General features: G+C 35.3%; 1 protein-coding gene across 2 annotated transcripts in view; it reads left to right on the top strand.

Moving 5' to 3' along the window:
• LOC132124708 (A disintegrin and metalloproteinase with thrombospondin motifs 20) overlaps positions 1 to 12,226 on the top strand; it is a 106,741-nt gene that overhangs the window by 57,260 nt on the left and 37,255 nt on the right. For both annotated transcript variants that reach the window (XM_059535851.1, XM_059535852.1), the window contains 5 exons: positions 1 to 27; positions 1,100 to 1,266; positions 2,274 to 2,403; positions 2,504 to 2,630; positions 10,631 to 10,841. The exon at positions 1 to 27 is cut by the window's left edge and continues 69 nt beyond it. In XM_059535851.1, coding sequence (XP_059391834.1) covers positions 1 to 27; positions 1,100 to 1,266; positions 2,274 to 2,403; positions 2,504 to 2,630; positions 10,631 to 10,841 — 662 coding nt within the window. The remainder of the gene's footprint in view (positions 28 to 1,099; positions 1,267 to 2,273; positions 2,404 to 2,503; positions 2,631 to 10,630; positions 10,842 to 12,226) is intronic.

Raw genomic sequence — 12,226 nt, 5'->3', positions numbered from 1 at the left:
GATTGCCAGAAGATGATAACTACCTTGGTGAGTTAGTACAGATAGCCAGATCAGATTACTCTGGTAATACCACAGTACTCTGATACGTGTAATATACACTGAATGATTGCTGTGTTTATATGCAATGATATTTACGTGGCACTCAAATGAAGAATAGCATGCTATTGCAATGGCACATGTCCAGAACAGCTGTGGTATTACAATGCTGCTTCACCGTGACTCTTCCGGGAATTCAGGGTCACAGGGAGGTCAAACTCCGGATGATTGACAGATGCAGAGGTGCTAATGAAAGTGAGTGAGCGTGTCCAGGACGTTTGTGTAGCTGTTCACACTCAGGTCAAAAGGCCAAATAAACACAAACACACACAGATGATGAATGAGACGTGACCTGAGGTTCACTGTCCAGGTCTGGGCCCATATTCACAAAACCCCTAAAAATATCTTAGCTAAGTGTTTTCTCTTAAAACCTATTCAGCAAGCTGGTGAGACAAACTTTTACTAAGGAATAGAGAGAAGTCTTCAAGATGTCAGCATGCTTACTAACTATGAAAAGTAGAAAAAGTGCAATATTATGTTTCCGTATTCAAATAAAGATTTTTAAAATGCAGTCACTTAATATCACTAAATAAACAGGTATATGTACAGCTAACTGTCAGCCTCTTACATGTGTGCTTCTCATAAACAATTAGTGAATATGCATATAAACAGCCTTTTAATTAACAGAGAAGAATGATCAGGGCTGATAGTAAGACATGCACACGTAAAAGAAAACCAAACTGGACGCGAGAACAGCGGTTACTTCTTGCCCGGCTGGTTAATGAGAACAAGGATATAATCAAAGGAAAATTTGGAATTGGGATAGCTTCCAAAACTAAAGGTGATACCTTTTTAAAAGCACATTATCATTACCCAGTGGAAAACCCCCCAAAAGTGAACCAAACCGTGCCGTACCATGCAGTGGAGAAGCACCATTAGAGTCCTGAATCTAGGACTGACATGCCTGTTGTTTTTCAGATTTTCTCTTAGATCGGCAAGTTGTGAGCTACTTTTAGCCTTAAGATGTTTAGTAAATACAGACCCTGGTCTTTCTCATCTGCAGCTCTGTCTGACAGTCAGTCCAACTTCCTCCTGAACGGGAACTTCGTGGTGTCCATGTTTAAAAGGGAAATCTCCTTTAAGGGAGCAGAGATCGAGTACAGCGGATCTAACACCACGGTTGAGCGGATCAACTGCACAGAACGGATCGAGCAGGAGCTCGTGCTGCAGGCAAGTGAACTACACCAGACACAGCCAATCTGAAGAGGTTTACAGTGAAATAACACAAAACACAGCACAGTTTTAGACTAATGAGCTGTCAAGCATCACAGGATGACAACAGAAAGCAGTCAAGCAGCTAGATATCTGGTTGTGCATCACCTCATTTTGTTAAACCTGGACTGCAGGCTTTTATTGGTATCTTTGTTTTCATTAAAAATAAAACTAATAGGTAAATTACCTAAGAATCTAAATTGTGTGAGAATTGTGTAAGAATAAGACCAGTATTATTTTAGTTATTTTAGTATTATTTATACACTAGTATAGTTGTATTAATATTTAGAATGAGCTTTTATTTTTAGATTTTCAGTTTTCATTTTAGTTTTAGTATGTTGCTTCATGCTTTGGTCATTTTTTTATTTTATTTTATATAAAAATCATATATATATATTTTAAGTAAAATATACATTTCCTTAAAAAATTCATTTTATGGTTTAAAATATTTAGCTTATTTCAGTTTTAGTTATTTTAGTGCTTCAATGAACTAAAACTTATACTTTTTTACATAATTCATGTAATATTTATATATTTTTTTATTTAAGATTCAGTTAATTGAAATGATTCTATATAAAAATAAAATGTAATTTTTTAAAAACATTGATTTTATTTTATTTTTATTTTTTATAATAACATTATTTCAGCTTTATAACTTTATTTTTAGTTTAATTAAATTTTATTTTATTTTATTTTATTTTATTTTTATTTTTTTATTTTTTTATTTAAATTAAACTGATTTATTAATAATACCAAGGTTGAATACGTCTTTTTCAGAGAATATGTCTTGATTTTAGAATGTTTAGATTTGTTTTCCTGAAAAAAAAAGACAAATGCTGGTAAATGAAATTTTTATTTTAATAAAATGCTTTTATAAAATGATTCTGCTGTGTAATAGCACTGAAACATCTTAATCTGAGGGAAATTCACAGGCCTCCTGTGTAATGAATCTGTTGTCATCTCAGGTTCTATGCGTGGGAAACCTGTACAATCCTGACGTCAGATATTCCTACAGTATTCCCATCGAGGAGCAGAGAGAGCAGTTTGTGTGGGATCTGTCAGGTCCCTGGCAGGAGTGCAGTCGCGTGTGTCAAGGTGCCGCTTCAGTTTGGGCATTTTTCCTGGTTTTCTGTCTTTAAACACCTTTTTAGCTGAAAGGAAGCCACTTCCACATCATCTGTGTGTTTGTCTGCAGGTGAGCGGCGACGGAAGGCCGTGTGTGTTCGTAAGAGTGATCATTTGGTGGTTTCGGAGCAGAGGTGTGAGAATCTACCTCGACCCAGAGGCACAACGGAGCCCTGCAATACTGACTGTGAACTCAGGTACAAACACATTTAAATTAGTAATGCAGCAGTCCCATACTAGTGATGCAGCAAGGAAAACTTCAAATTCTGCAAACACTGAATTGACTAAGAATATTTTTACAAGAATTGCATTTAAATACATTTACATTCTCATTTAGCAGATGCTTTTATCCAAAGCGACTTACAAATTATGACAATAGAAGGAATATAAGAGTTGAAGGTTTCATAGAGGGGGTTTTGGACACCTCCTTCACTTTTAACCATAAATAAGAAAATTCTGTAACAGCCATATATTTTTTTTAGGAACAAAATGTAATGTAAATAAATGGGATTGATATATGAACAAATCTCCCTTTTAAAAATTAAAGTCTGGGTATGTAAGTGCTCCTGAAGTGGGAATGTTCTGCTCAGTGCAATAGAAAAAATAATTAGAAACAGACTTTATAGAAACATATTGCAATTGTTAATTTTCTTTCCACTATTCAGTTTAAGGAGACAAAATAGCCCAAACTCTCCATATTGACCAGTGCAGGTAAAAAGCTAAATATTTCATTTGACTTGGTTTTTCTTGCTTAAGGAAATGCTCTGAAATTAAAATATTGTTTACATGTGATATTACAGTTGTGTGAGAAGACAAAATGGTCAACCCCTATTCTCACTGGGGTTGATGACAGTGAAGACTCCATCACCAACTGTTATATTTTTTAAATTAATTAGCAGGATTTAAAATAGTAAATTAGTTTATGATAACAACCCTGATGCAAGTCATATCAACTACTAATGTGAACTATTTTCCATCCTCCATCATTATCGGCTTTTTACATTTTATACATGTGCAATCATTTATAATGGATGCATTTTTTTTAACACCACACGTTTTTTTTTAAGTAAAGAAGTTTATTACTTTTACAAGAATGTACTACTTCAGTCTTTCCACCTCAAAATTTCACGTTTAATACCAGTGTTGGGCAGTAATGCATTATTAGTAAAGCGTTACTCTAACGCAGTTACTTTTGATAGTAACTAATACTGTAGTTCGCGAATCATTTGAGTCAGTTTGGGAGTTCGGAGCGGGATCTCGAATCATTTGAGTCAGTTTGGGAGTTCGGAGCGGGATCTCGAATCATTTGAATCAGTTCGGGAGTTCGTAGCGGGTTCGGGAATCATTTGAGTCAGTTCGGGAGTTCGGAGCGGGATCTCGAATCATTTGAATCAGTTTGGGAGTTCGTAGCGGGTTCGCAAATCATTTGAGTCAGTTCTGGAGTTCACAGCGGGTTCGCAAATCATTTGAGTCAGTTTGTGAGTTCGGAGCATTAATCATGTGAGTCAGTTTGGCAGTTCGGAGCGTGTATCATTTGAGTCAGTTCGGGAGTACGGAGCGGGTTCGCGAACCATTTGAGTCTGTTCGGGAGTTCGGTGCGGGATTGCAAATCATTTGAATCAGTTCGGGAGTTCGTAGCGGGTTCGCAAATAATTTGAGTCAGTTCGGGAGTTCAGAGCGGGTTCGTGAATCATTTGAGTCAGTTTGGGAGTTCGGAGCGGGTTCGCGAATCATTTGAGTCTGTTCTGGAGCTCGGAGCGGGATCGCAAATCATTTGAGTCTGTTTGGGAGTTCGCAGCGGGATCGCGAATCATTTGAATCAATTCGGGAGTTCGTAGCGGGTTCGCGAATCATTTGAGTCAGTTCGGGTTCGCGAATCATTTGAATCAGTTCGGGAGTTCTAGTGGATTAGACTTTTTCCAAACTATTATTCCTGACTAAATGTATAATCAAGTGAAATATTATGAAGTTTCAATAACAATATACAATACTATACCATTCAAAAGCTTGATGTAAATACTATAAATGTAACAAATAAATGTGACTGTAACAAATGTAGCAAACAATGGTGTTCTTTTCATTTATCCCCCCTAAAAAACCTGAAAAATATTCTCAGCTCTTTTCAACATTAATAATAATAATAATGGTAATAATAATAATAATAACAATAAATGTTTTTTTTTTGGTAGAAAATAAGATTGTTAAAAGGATTTCTGAAGGATTGTGTGACTTGAGTAATGGTGCAAAAAATTAGTTTGAAAGTCAGCTTTGATTCTTCCTAATAAACTGATTAACCGCTCCCCAAAGTGGATATTAAATTATGTTGTGGGATAATTAAATATATTGTAAATAAACTACAAACATAAATTTATATAGATTTATTTTGTCTTCACATTCTTTCTTGTAACACCTCCCTCACAGTGGCACAGATGACTGAGAGGCTCATTATGCAGCTCATTATGCAGCTCATTATGCAGCTCATTATGCTGCTCATTATGCAGCTCATTATGCTGCTCATTATGCAGGCGTTTGTCTTCTCAGGTGTAAATCACAATGATATTCATGATAGTTGACGCCTACTTGCATGAGACTTTTACCAACAAAAAGTGTCTTAGAAAATTTAAATCAATATATTGTTTTCTGTGAGTGAGTAAACAAGATGATTTTCACATAATTTAGAAAGAACAATTCTAGGCTACAAGCTCCAGTTCTCAAAAATCCCGGGAACCAATGTTCTCTGTGTTTTTTTTTTTTGCCTTTTTCAAGTGTTTTAACATTTTTTGTTTTTCACTAACTTTTCAAGTTTATTTGTATAGCGCTTTTTACAATACAAATCGTTACAAAGCAACTTTACAGAAAATTATGTTTCTACAATATTTAGTAGCAGAGGTGGGTAGTAACGAGTTACAATTACTTCGTTACATTTACTTGAGTAATTTTTTGGGGTAACTAATACTTTTCGGAGTATATTTAAAGATGGGTACTTTATACTCTTACTTGAGTAAATTTTTGGGGAAAAATCTGTACTTTTACTTCGTTACTGTGGGCGACGCTTCTCTCGGTTTATTCAGTTTATTCCAAACGCGCCGTCCACTTTTCTCTGGCCAATGAGCGATGCCCATTCGCGAATGATTCATTCTTTTGAGTCAATTCTGTTCAAAGGCTTGATCAAACCAATTGGCAAACGAGTGAATTGGTTCATGAATCAGTTTGAATGAGTCGTTCAGTTCCCTGCCGCACGCGCTGAGCATCTGAAGCGGTTCACTCAGAGTTGTTACGTTTAACATCAGCAGCGTTGAAAACGTGGCTGGAACTGCACTGAATTGAAAGCAAATCTGCAAAGGCTATTATTTGCTAGCGATGGAGATCCTTATTAGATGAACACCGCGTGTGCTGTCTACTGTTTAACAGGTAATAACTTGGGCTACATTCGATTACGGTACACGATACCACTGTGACATTAGTTTGTTGTACGTGTGTGGCTTATAACAGAGGGGAGTCAAGTTGAATGCAGCTTCCAAAAGACAAAGAATAGTCGATTAAGATTTTATTAATTTTAATACAATCACACTGGTGCAAGTACGTTCAGCGAGTCATCATCAGCTGCTAAATTCAGATCTGTGATTGCTTGCTGGCGCTGAGCCAGAGATAGATGCGTTTATACAGCGCTGCGCATTATAACCAATCACACATGATTCTTTTGAGCTTATTAAAGCATTGGCCAATCAGAGGCGTTCAGATGAGTCATCGCTAAAATGCCGGTGCTTCCTTCACTCGCTCACTGACTGAATACCTCTTTCTGGCGAATTCTCTCACAGGAACAACAAAGTGCAGATGTGTGTACGAATCTTTAATTAAGATATTGATTTCACAGTGTTAACAGTTTCAGTGATTTTAATGGGAGTTTCTGAGAGTGATTGAAATCTAGACTGGCAGTGAAAATTATCTTTAATAATGTAAATGTTATTTGCTCTCTTTCTGAACAATGAAAGATTAGTAGCAATATTTATATCAAATTAACTTTCAATGTTAAATTCACATTGAATATAAAGTCAGTCGTATTAAAAATATGTTATGGCATGACACCTATATCTGTTACTTAAGTAAACAGACAGGGTTTTATAATAAATTACATAAATTGGAGTAAAGGCTGATGAAATATATACATTTATACACGCACACAAACATTACATACATTTTATCTATATATCTAAATAAAAATAGGCTCAGTATATATGACCCAAAGTAACTAGTAACTAACTACTTGAGTAGATTTTTTATCCGATACTCTTTTACTCTTACTCAAGTAACTATTCAAGACTAGTACTTTTACTTTTACTTGAGTAAATATTTCTAGAAGTACTTTTACTTTTACTTGAGTACAGTTTTTGGGTACTCTACCCACCTCTGTTTAGTAGTAGCTAGTAGTTTGTGCACGTTTGACAGGATTTTAGAAAAATAAAAATAATAATAATAATACAAGACGTAGTCAGCTAGACGATGAACTATCAATATTATTAATTAATAGTAATTATATGATGCAGTCACACATGCAGCAATAATTGTTAGTTCTGTTTGTTGATTCAAGGTTAGGATCATCTGGGGTCCTCTGAGGATCAGCATCATCTCTTCTCAGGTGTTCTGGATCCAGACTGGAGCTTGTGTAAATCCTTACATCCCGTGGCAAAACATAGAAACAAAATAGAGACATCATTAGCATAGCTGCTGATCCAACAAAGTAAAATTAGTTTAACCCAAGCTAAAGAATAAAAATGCAGATGCAACTACACTCACAATTTAAGAGATACATTATTCGAATGCTTGGCGAAAGAGATGCGTTTTTAATCTAGATTTAAACCGAGAGAGTGTGTCTGAACCCCGAACATTATCAGGAAGGCTATTCCAGAGTTTGGGAGCCAAATGTGAGAAAGCTCTACCTCCTTTAGTGGACTTTGCTATCCTAGGAACTACCAAAAGTCCAGCATTTTGTGACCTTAGGGAGCGTGATGGATTGTAGCGTGGTAGAAGGCTAGTTAGGTACACAGGAGCTAAACCATTTAGGGCCTTATAGGTAAGTAATGATAATTTGTAACTGATACGGAACTTAATAGGTAGCCAGTGCAAAGACTGTAAAATTGGGGTAATATGATCATATTTTCTTGACCTGGTAAGGACTCTAGCTGCTGCATTTTGGACGACCTGTAGCTTGTTTATTGACGAAGCAGGACAACCACCTAGAAGTGCATTACAATAGTCCAGTCTAGAGGTCATGAATGCATGAACTAGCTTTTCTGCATCAGAAACAGATAACATGTTTCGTAGCTTGGCAATGTTTCTAAGATGGAAGAATGCAGTTTTTGTAACATTGGAAATATGATTTTCAAAAGACAAATTGCTGTCTAATATAACACCCAGATTTCTGACTGTAGAGGAAGTAACAGTACATCCGTCTAGTTGCAGATTGTAATCTACAAGATTCTGTGTAGTGTTTTTTGGTCCAATAATTAATATCTCTGTCTTATCCGAATTTAATTGGAGAAAATTATTTGTCATCCAATCTTTTACATTTTTAACACACTCTGTTAGCTTAGATAATTGGGAAGTTTCATCTGGTCTCGTTGAGATATATAGCTGAGTATCATCAGCATAACAGTGGAAGCTAATTCCGTATTTTCTAATAATATTACCAAGGGGCAACATGTATATTGAAAATAGAAGGGGACCTAGGACGGATCCTTGTGGCACTCCATATTTTACTGATGATAAATGAGATGACTCCCCATTTAAGTAAACAAAATGGTAGCGATCGGACAGGTAGGATCTAAACCATCTTAGAGCCTGCCCTTGAATACCTGTATAGTTTTGTAATCGATCTATGAGTATGTCATGATCTATGGTGTCGAACGCAGCACTAAGATCAAGTAAGACTAGAAATGAGATGCAGCCTTGATCTGACGGAAGAAGCAGGTCATTTGTAATTTTAACAAGTGCAGTTTCTGTGCTATGGTGGGGCCTGAAACCTGACTGAAATTCTTCATACAGATCATTTTTGTGCCGGAAGGTGCTCAATTGAGCAGACACAACTTTTTCTAAAATTTTAGACATAAATGGAAGATTTGAAATAGGCCTATAATTTGCCAGTACACTAGGATCTAGTTTTGGTTTCTTAATAAGAGGCTTGATAACCGCCAGCTTGAATGGTTTTGGGACGTGACCTAAAGATAACGACGAGTTAATGATATTGAGAAGCGGTTCTTCGGCTACAGGTAACAGCTCTTTTAGTAATTTAGTGGGTACAGGATCTAATAAACATGTTGTTGGTTTAGATACAGTGATAAGTTTATTTAGCTCTTCCTGTCCTATAGTTGTAAAGCACTGCAGTTTATCTTTGGGTGCGATGGATGAAACTGAAGTGTTAGACGCTGTAGAATCTACATTCGCTATTGTATTTCTAATGTTATCTATTTTATCAGTGAAGAAATTCATAAAGTCATTACTATTTAACGTTGGTGGAATATTTGAATCAGGTGGCGTCTGGTTATTTGTTAATTTAGCCACTGTGCTAAATAAAAACCTTGGATTGTTTTGGTTATTTTCAATGAGTTTGTGGATATGCTCTGCCCTAGCAGTTTTTAGAGCCTGTCTATAGCTGGACATACTGTTTTTCCATGCAATTCTAAAAACTTCCAAGTTAGTTTTTCTCCATTTGCGTTCAAGACTACGAGTTACTTTCTTGAGAGAGTGAGTATTACTGTTATACCATGGCACAGTACGTTTTTCTCTAACCTTTTTCAATTTGATGGGGGCAACAGCTTCTAATGTATTAGAGAAAATAGTGCCCATGTTGTCAGTAATTTCATCTAATTCATGTGTATTTTTGGGTACAAATAGCAGTTGAGATAGATCAGGCAGGTTATTTGCGAATCTGTCTTTGGTGGCTGGAACAATAGTTCTGCCCAGACGGTAACGCTGAGACATATAGTTAATATCAGTTATACGCAGCATGCACGATACAAGGAAATGGTCTGTAATATCATCACATTGGGGTACAATATCTATAGCAGTAAGATCGATTCCATGCGATATAATTAGATCTAGTGTATGATTAAAACGATGAGTGGGCCCGGTGACATTTTGCTTGACTCCAAAAGAGTTTATTAGGTCAGTAAATGCAAGTCCTAATGCATCATTTGCATTATCAACGTGAATATTAAAATCTCCCATGATTAGCGCCTTATCAACTGTAACTAGAAGGTCTGAGAGGAAATCTGCAAATTCTTTTAGGAATTCTGTATACGGCCCTGGTGGTCTATACACAGTAGCCAGAGCAAGAGATACATTAGATTTCTTTTGCATGTCTGACAGTGTAACATTTAGCAGAAGTATTTCAAAAGAGTTAAACCTGTATCCTGTTTTCTGGGTAACATTGAGACTAACCATGCATAACATTTTATTTCTCAAAATCACAATCATGTACATACATGCTGCTCACATATTATTATAGCCCAGTTTGTGCTGATTACAGTGAGATTAGACTTTACCCATTTAGATATTTATAAGAAACTGAAAAAAGCACAAATGTCAGAGCATGACAAAACTTCTCCAGGCCCCAAAAACACCCTTAGAGGGTTAAAGAAAGTTCTTTAAAAAAGTAACTAAAAAGTTACTTTTAACAGTAATGCATTACTTTTTGGTGTAAGTAATCAACAAAGTAATTGAGTTACTTTTTGAATTAAGTAACTGTAACTAGTTAATATTTCTTAGTAACTAGCACAACACTGTTTAATACAATGTTACTTGCAGTTTCTTTGTAATTGATTGTAAAAACTTACAAGAAATTTCTCAGACAAAATTGTTTCTACAGCAGTTTTTTCAGTGCATTTCAAAGATTACGTAACTGGATTTTAAAGCTTACATTTATGTTCTGTTGTTCACATTTGTAGCAAAGAAACAGAGGATTTTTTAATTACATTTGCTGCCAAAACATTTTCCTGAAATATTTGCATCTCTACACTACATTCAAGTTGTTGATTCATGCTGACTTCACATTTCGACTTTTTCATGCATATTTTAGTGCAGTTCCCACTCAGTTGCAGTTTGAAATTGTTAGGAAAGCAATATGACTGAATTTGACTGAAGTGAATCATCAACTTGACATCTAACAGACTGTGATTTAATGTTTTTCTCGTCTCCTTAGGTGGCATGTGGCGGGCCGGAGCGACTGCTCCAGTAAGTGTGGCCCGGGTTACCGTACACTAGATGTACTGTGCATGCGCTACAGCCAGAACAAGAGGCCAAGCGAACGCATGGAGGCCAGAGTCTGTGCTGACCTGCCCAAACCGCAGATGCGCGAGGGATGTCATGGGGACTGTCTGCTCAAGAGCTGGCAGTACAGCGCCTGGTCTCAGGTGATGCACAATACAGCTCACATCCTCCGTTATTCTGCACCCTGAGCTCTATAAAATTATAATATTAAAAAATAGATCACCAAATTTAAATATTGTATAAAACCAGTGTGAATGATATATAAACAAACACCTCAATAAAAAACTTTGAGAATATAAATATTAATAAATCTGCTAGGTTTTATGTATGTTAGTGATACTAAAGTGGAGAAACAAACTCATTATGTTTTAGAAACATATGTTTGTTAGTTTTTTTTAACTTAAACTTGTAAAAAGCCTTGCAAATAAAAAAAAAGACAAAATTCAAAAAAATTGTAACTTATATTAATGAGAAAACAGAAAATATAAAAATTAAATATAAAATCTGAAAAGAAAAAACTAATTTTTATGTATTTTTCTAGCCAAAGATATAATAGGGAATGTTTTTTAAAAAAAATCCTATAAATGCATTTTAAACAATACTAAATTGAATCGATATCAAACAAACTGGAATTAAAAATTATAAAACCAAGCATATACGAACAAACTCCTCTTTGAAATCCTTCAGAATATAGAAAGGAATAAAATTGCTAAGTTTGGTGTCTGTAAGTGCTGCTGAAGTGGAGAAACAAACTAATTTTTAGAAAACAACCTTTATAGATACGTAATGTAATTGAAATCTATAGACTCTAGTAGATAAAGTGTAATTATAACATTTTTGTGAATGATATGAACAAACCCCTCAATAAAAACCTTCAGAATATTAAAATTCTAAGTTTTGGTGTGCGTAAGCTCTGCTGAAGTGGAGAAAAATCTTTTTAAAGATATGTATTGTAATTGGAATCTATAGACGCGTATAGAGAACATGCTATAAATTGAAAACCAAACCAATGATATGTGAAAAAATCCCACAGTAAAAACCTACAGAATATAGAGAGGAATAAAATTCTAAGTTTTGGTGTGTGTAAACTCTGCTGAAGAGGAGGAAAATCTCTTTAAAGATATGTATTGTAATTGGAATCTATAGACGCGAATAGAGAATATTCAATAAATTGAAAACCAAACCAATGATATACAGTATGAAAAAAGACCCACAGTAAAAACCTACAGAATATAGAGAGGAATAAAACTCTAAATTTTTGGAGTATGTAAGTTCTGCTGAAGTGGTGGAAAAACCTTTTAAAGTTATGGATTGTAATCTAAATCTACAAACACAAATAGATAGTGTTATAAAATAAACTCTGTCCACTAGTCTAAAATAAAACAAGTTATGAAAATCCAAATATCCCAGAATCTCCCATTTGAGCAGTGAAAATGAAAGAAATAATGTATGTAGTGTCTTGCCTTTAAATGATGAAGTGAAGTAAATATATAAGGATCAGTAAATTTGCACATTACTTTTATGCTGT

Source organism: Carassius carassius, chromosome 43 (genome assembly GCF_963082965.1).
Source record: "Carassius carassius chromosome 43, fCarCar2.1, whole genome shotgun sequence".
In the NCBI taxonomy this organism is placed as follows: domain Eukaryota; kingdom Metazoa; phylum Chordata; class Actinopteri; order Cypriniformes; family Cyprinidae; genus Carassius; species Carassius carassius.
This window is presented reverse-complemented; position numbering and strand designations above follow the sequence as displayed.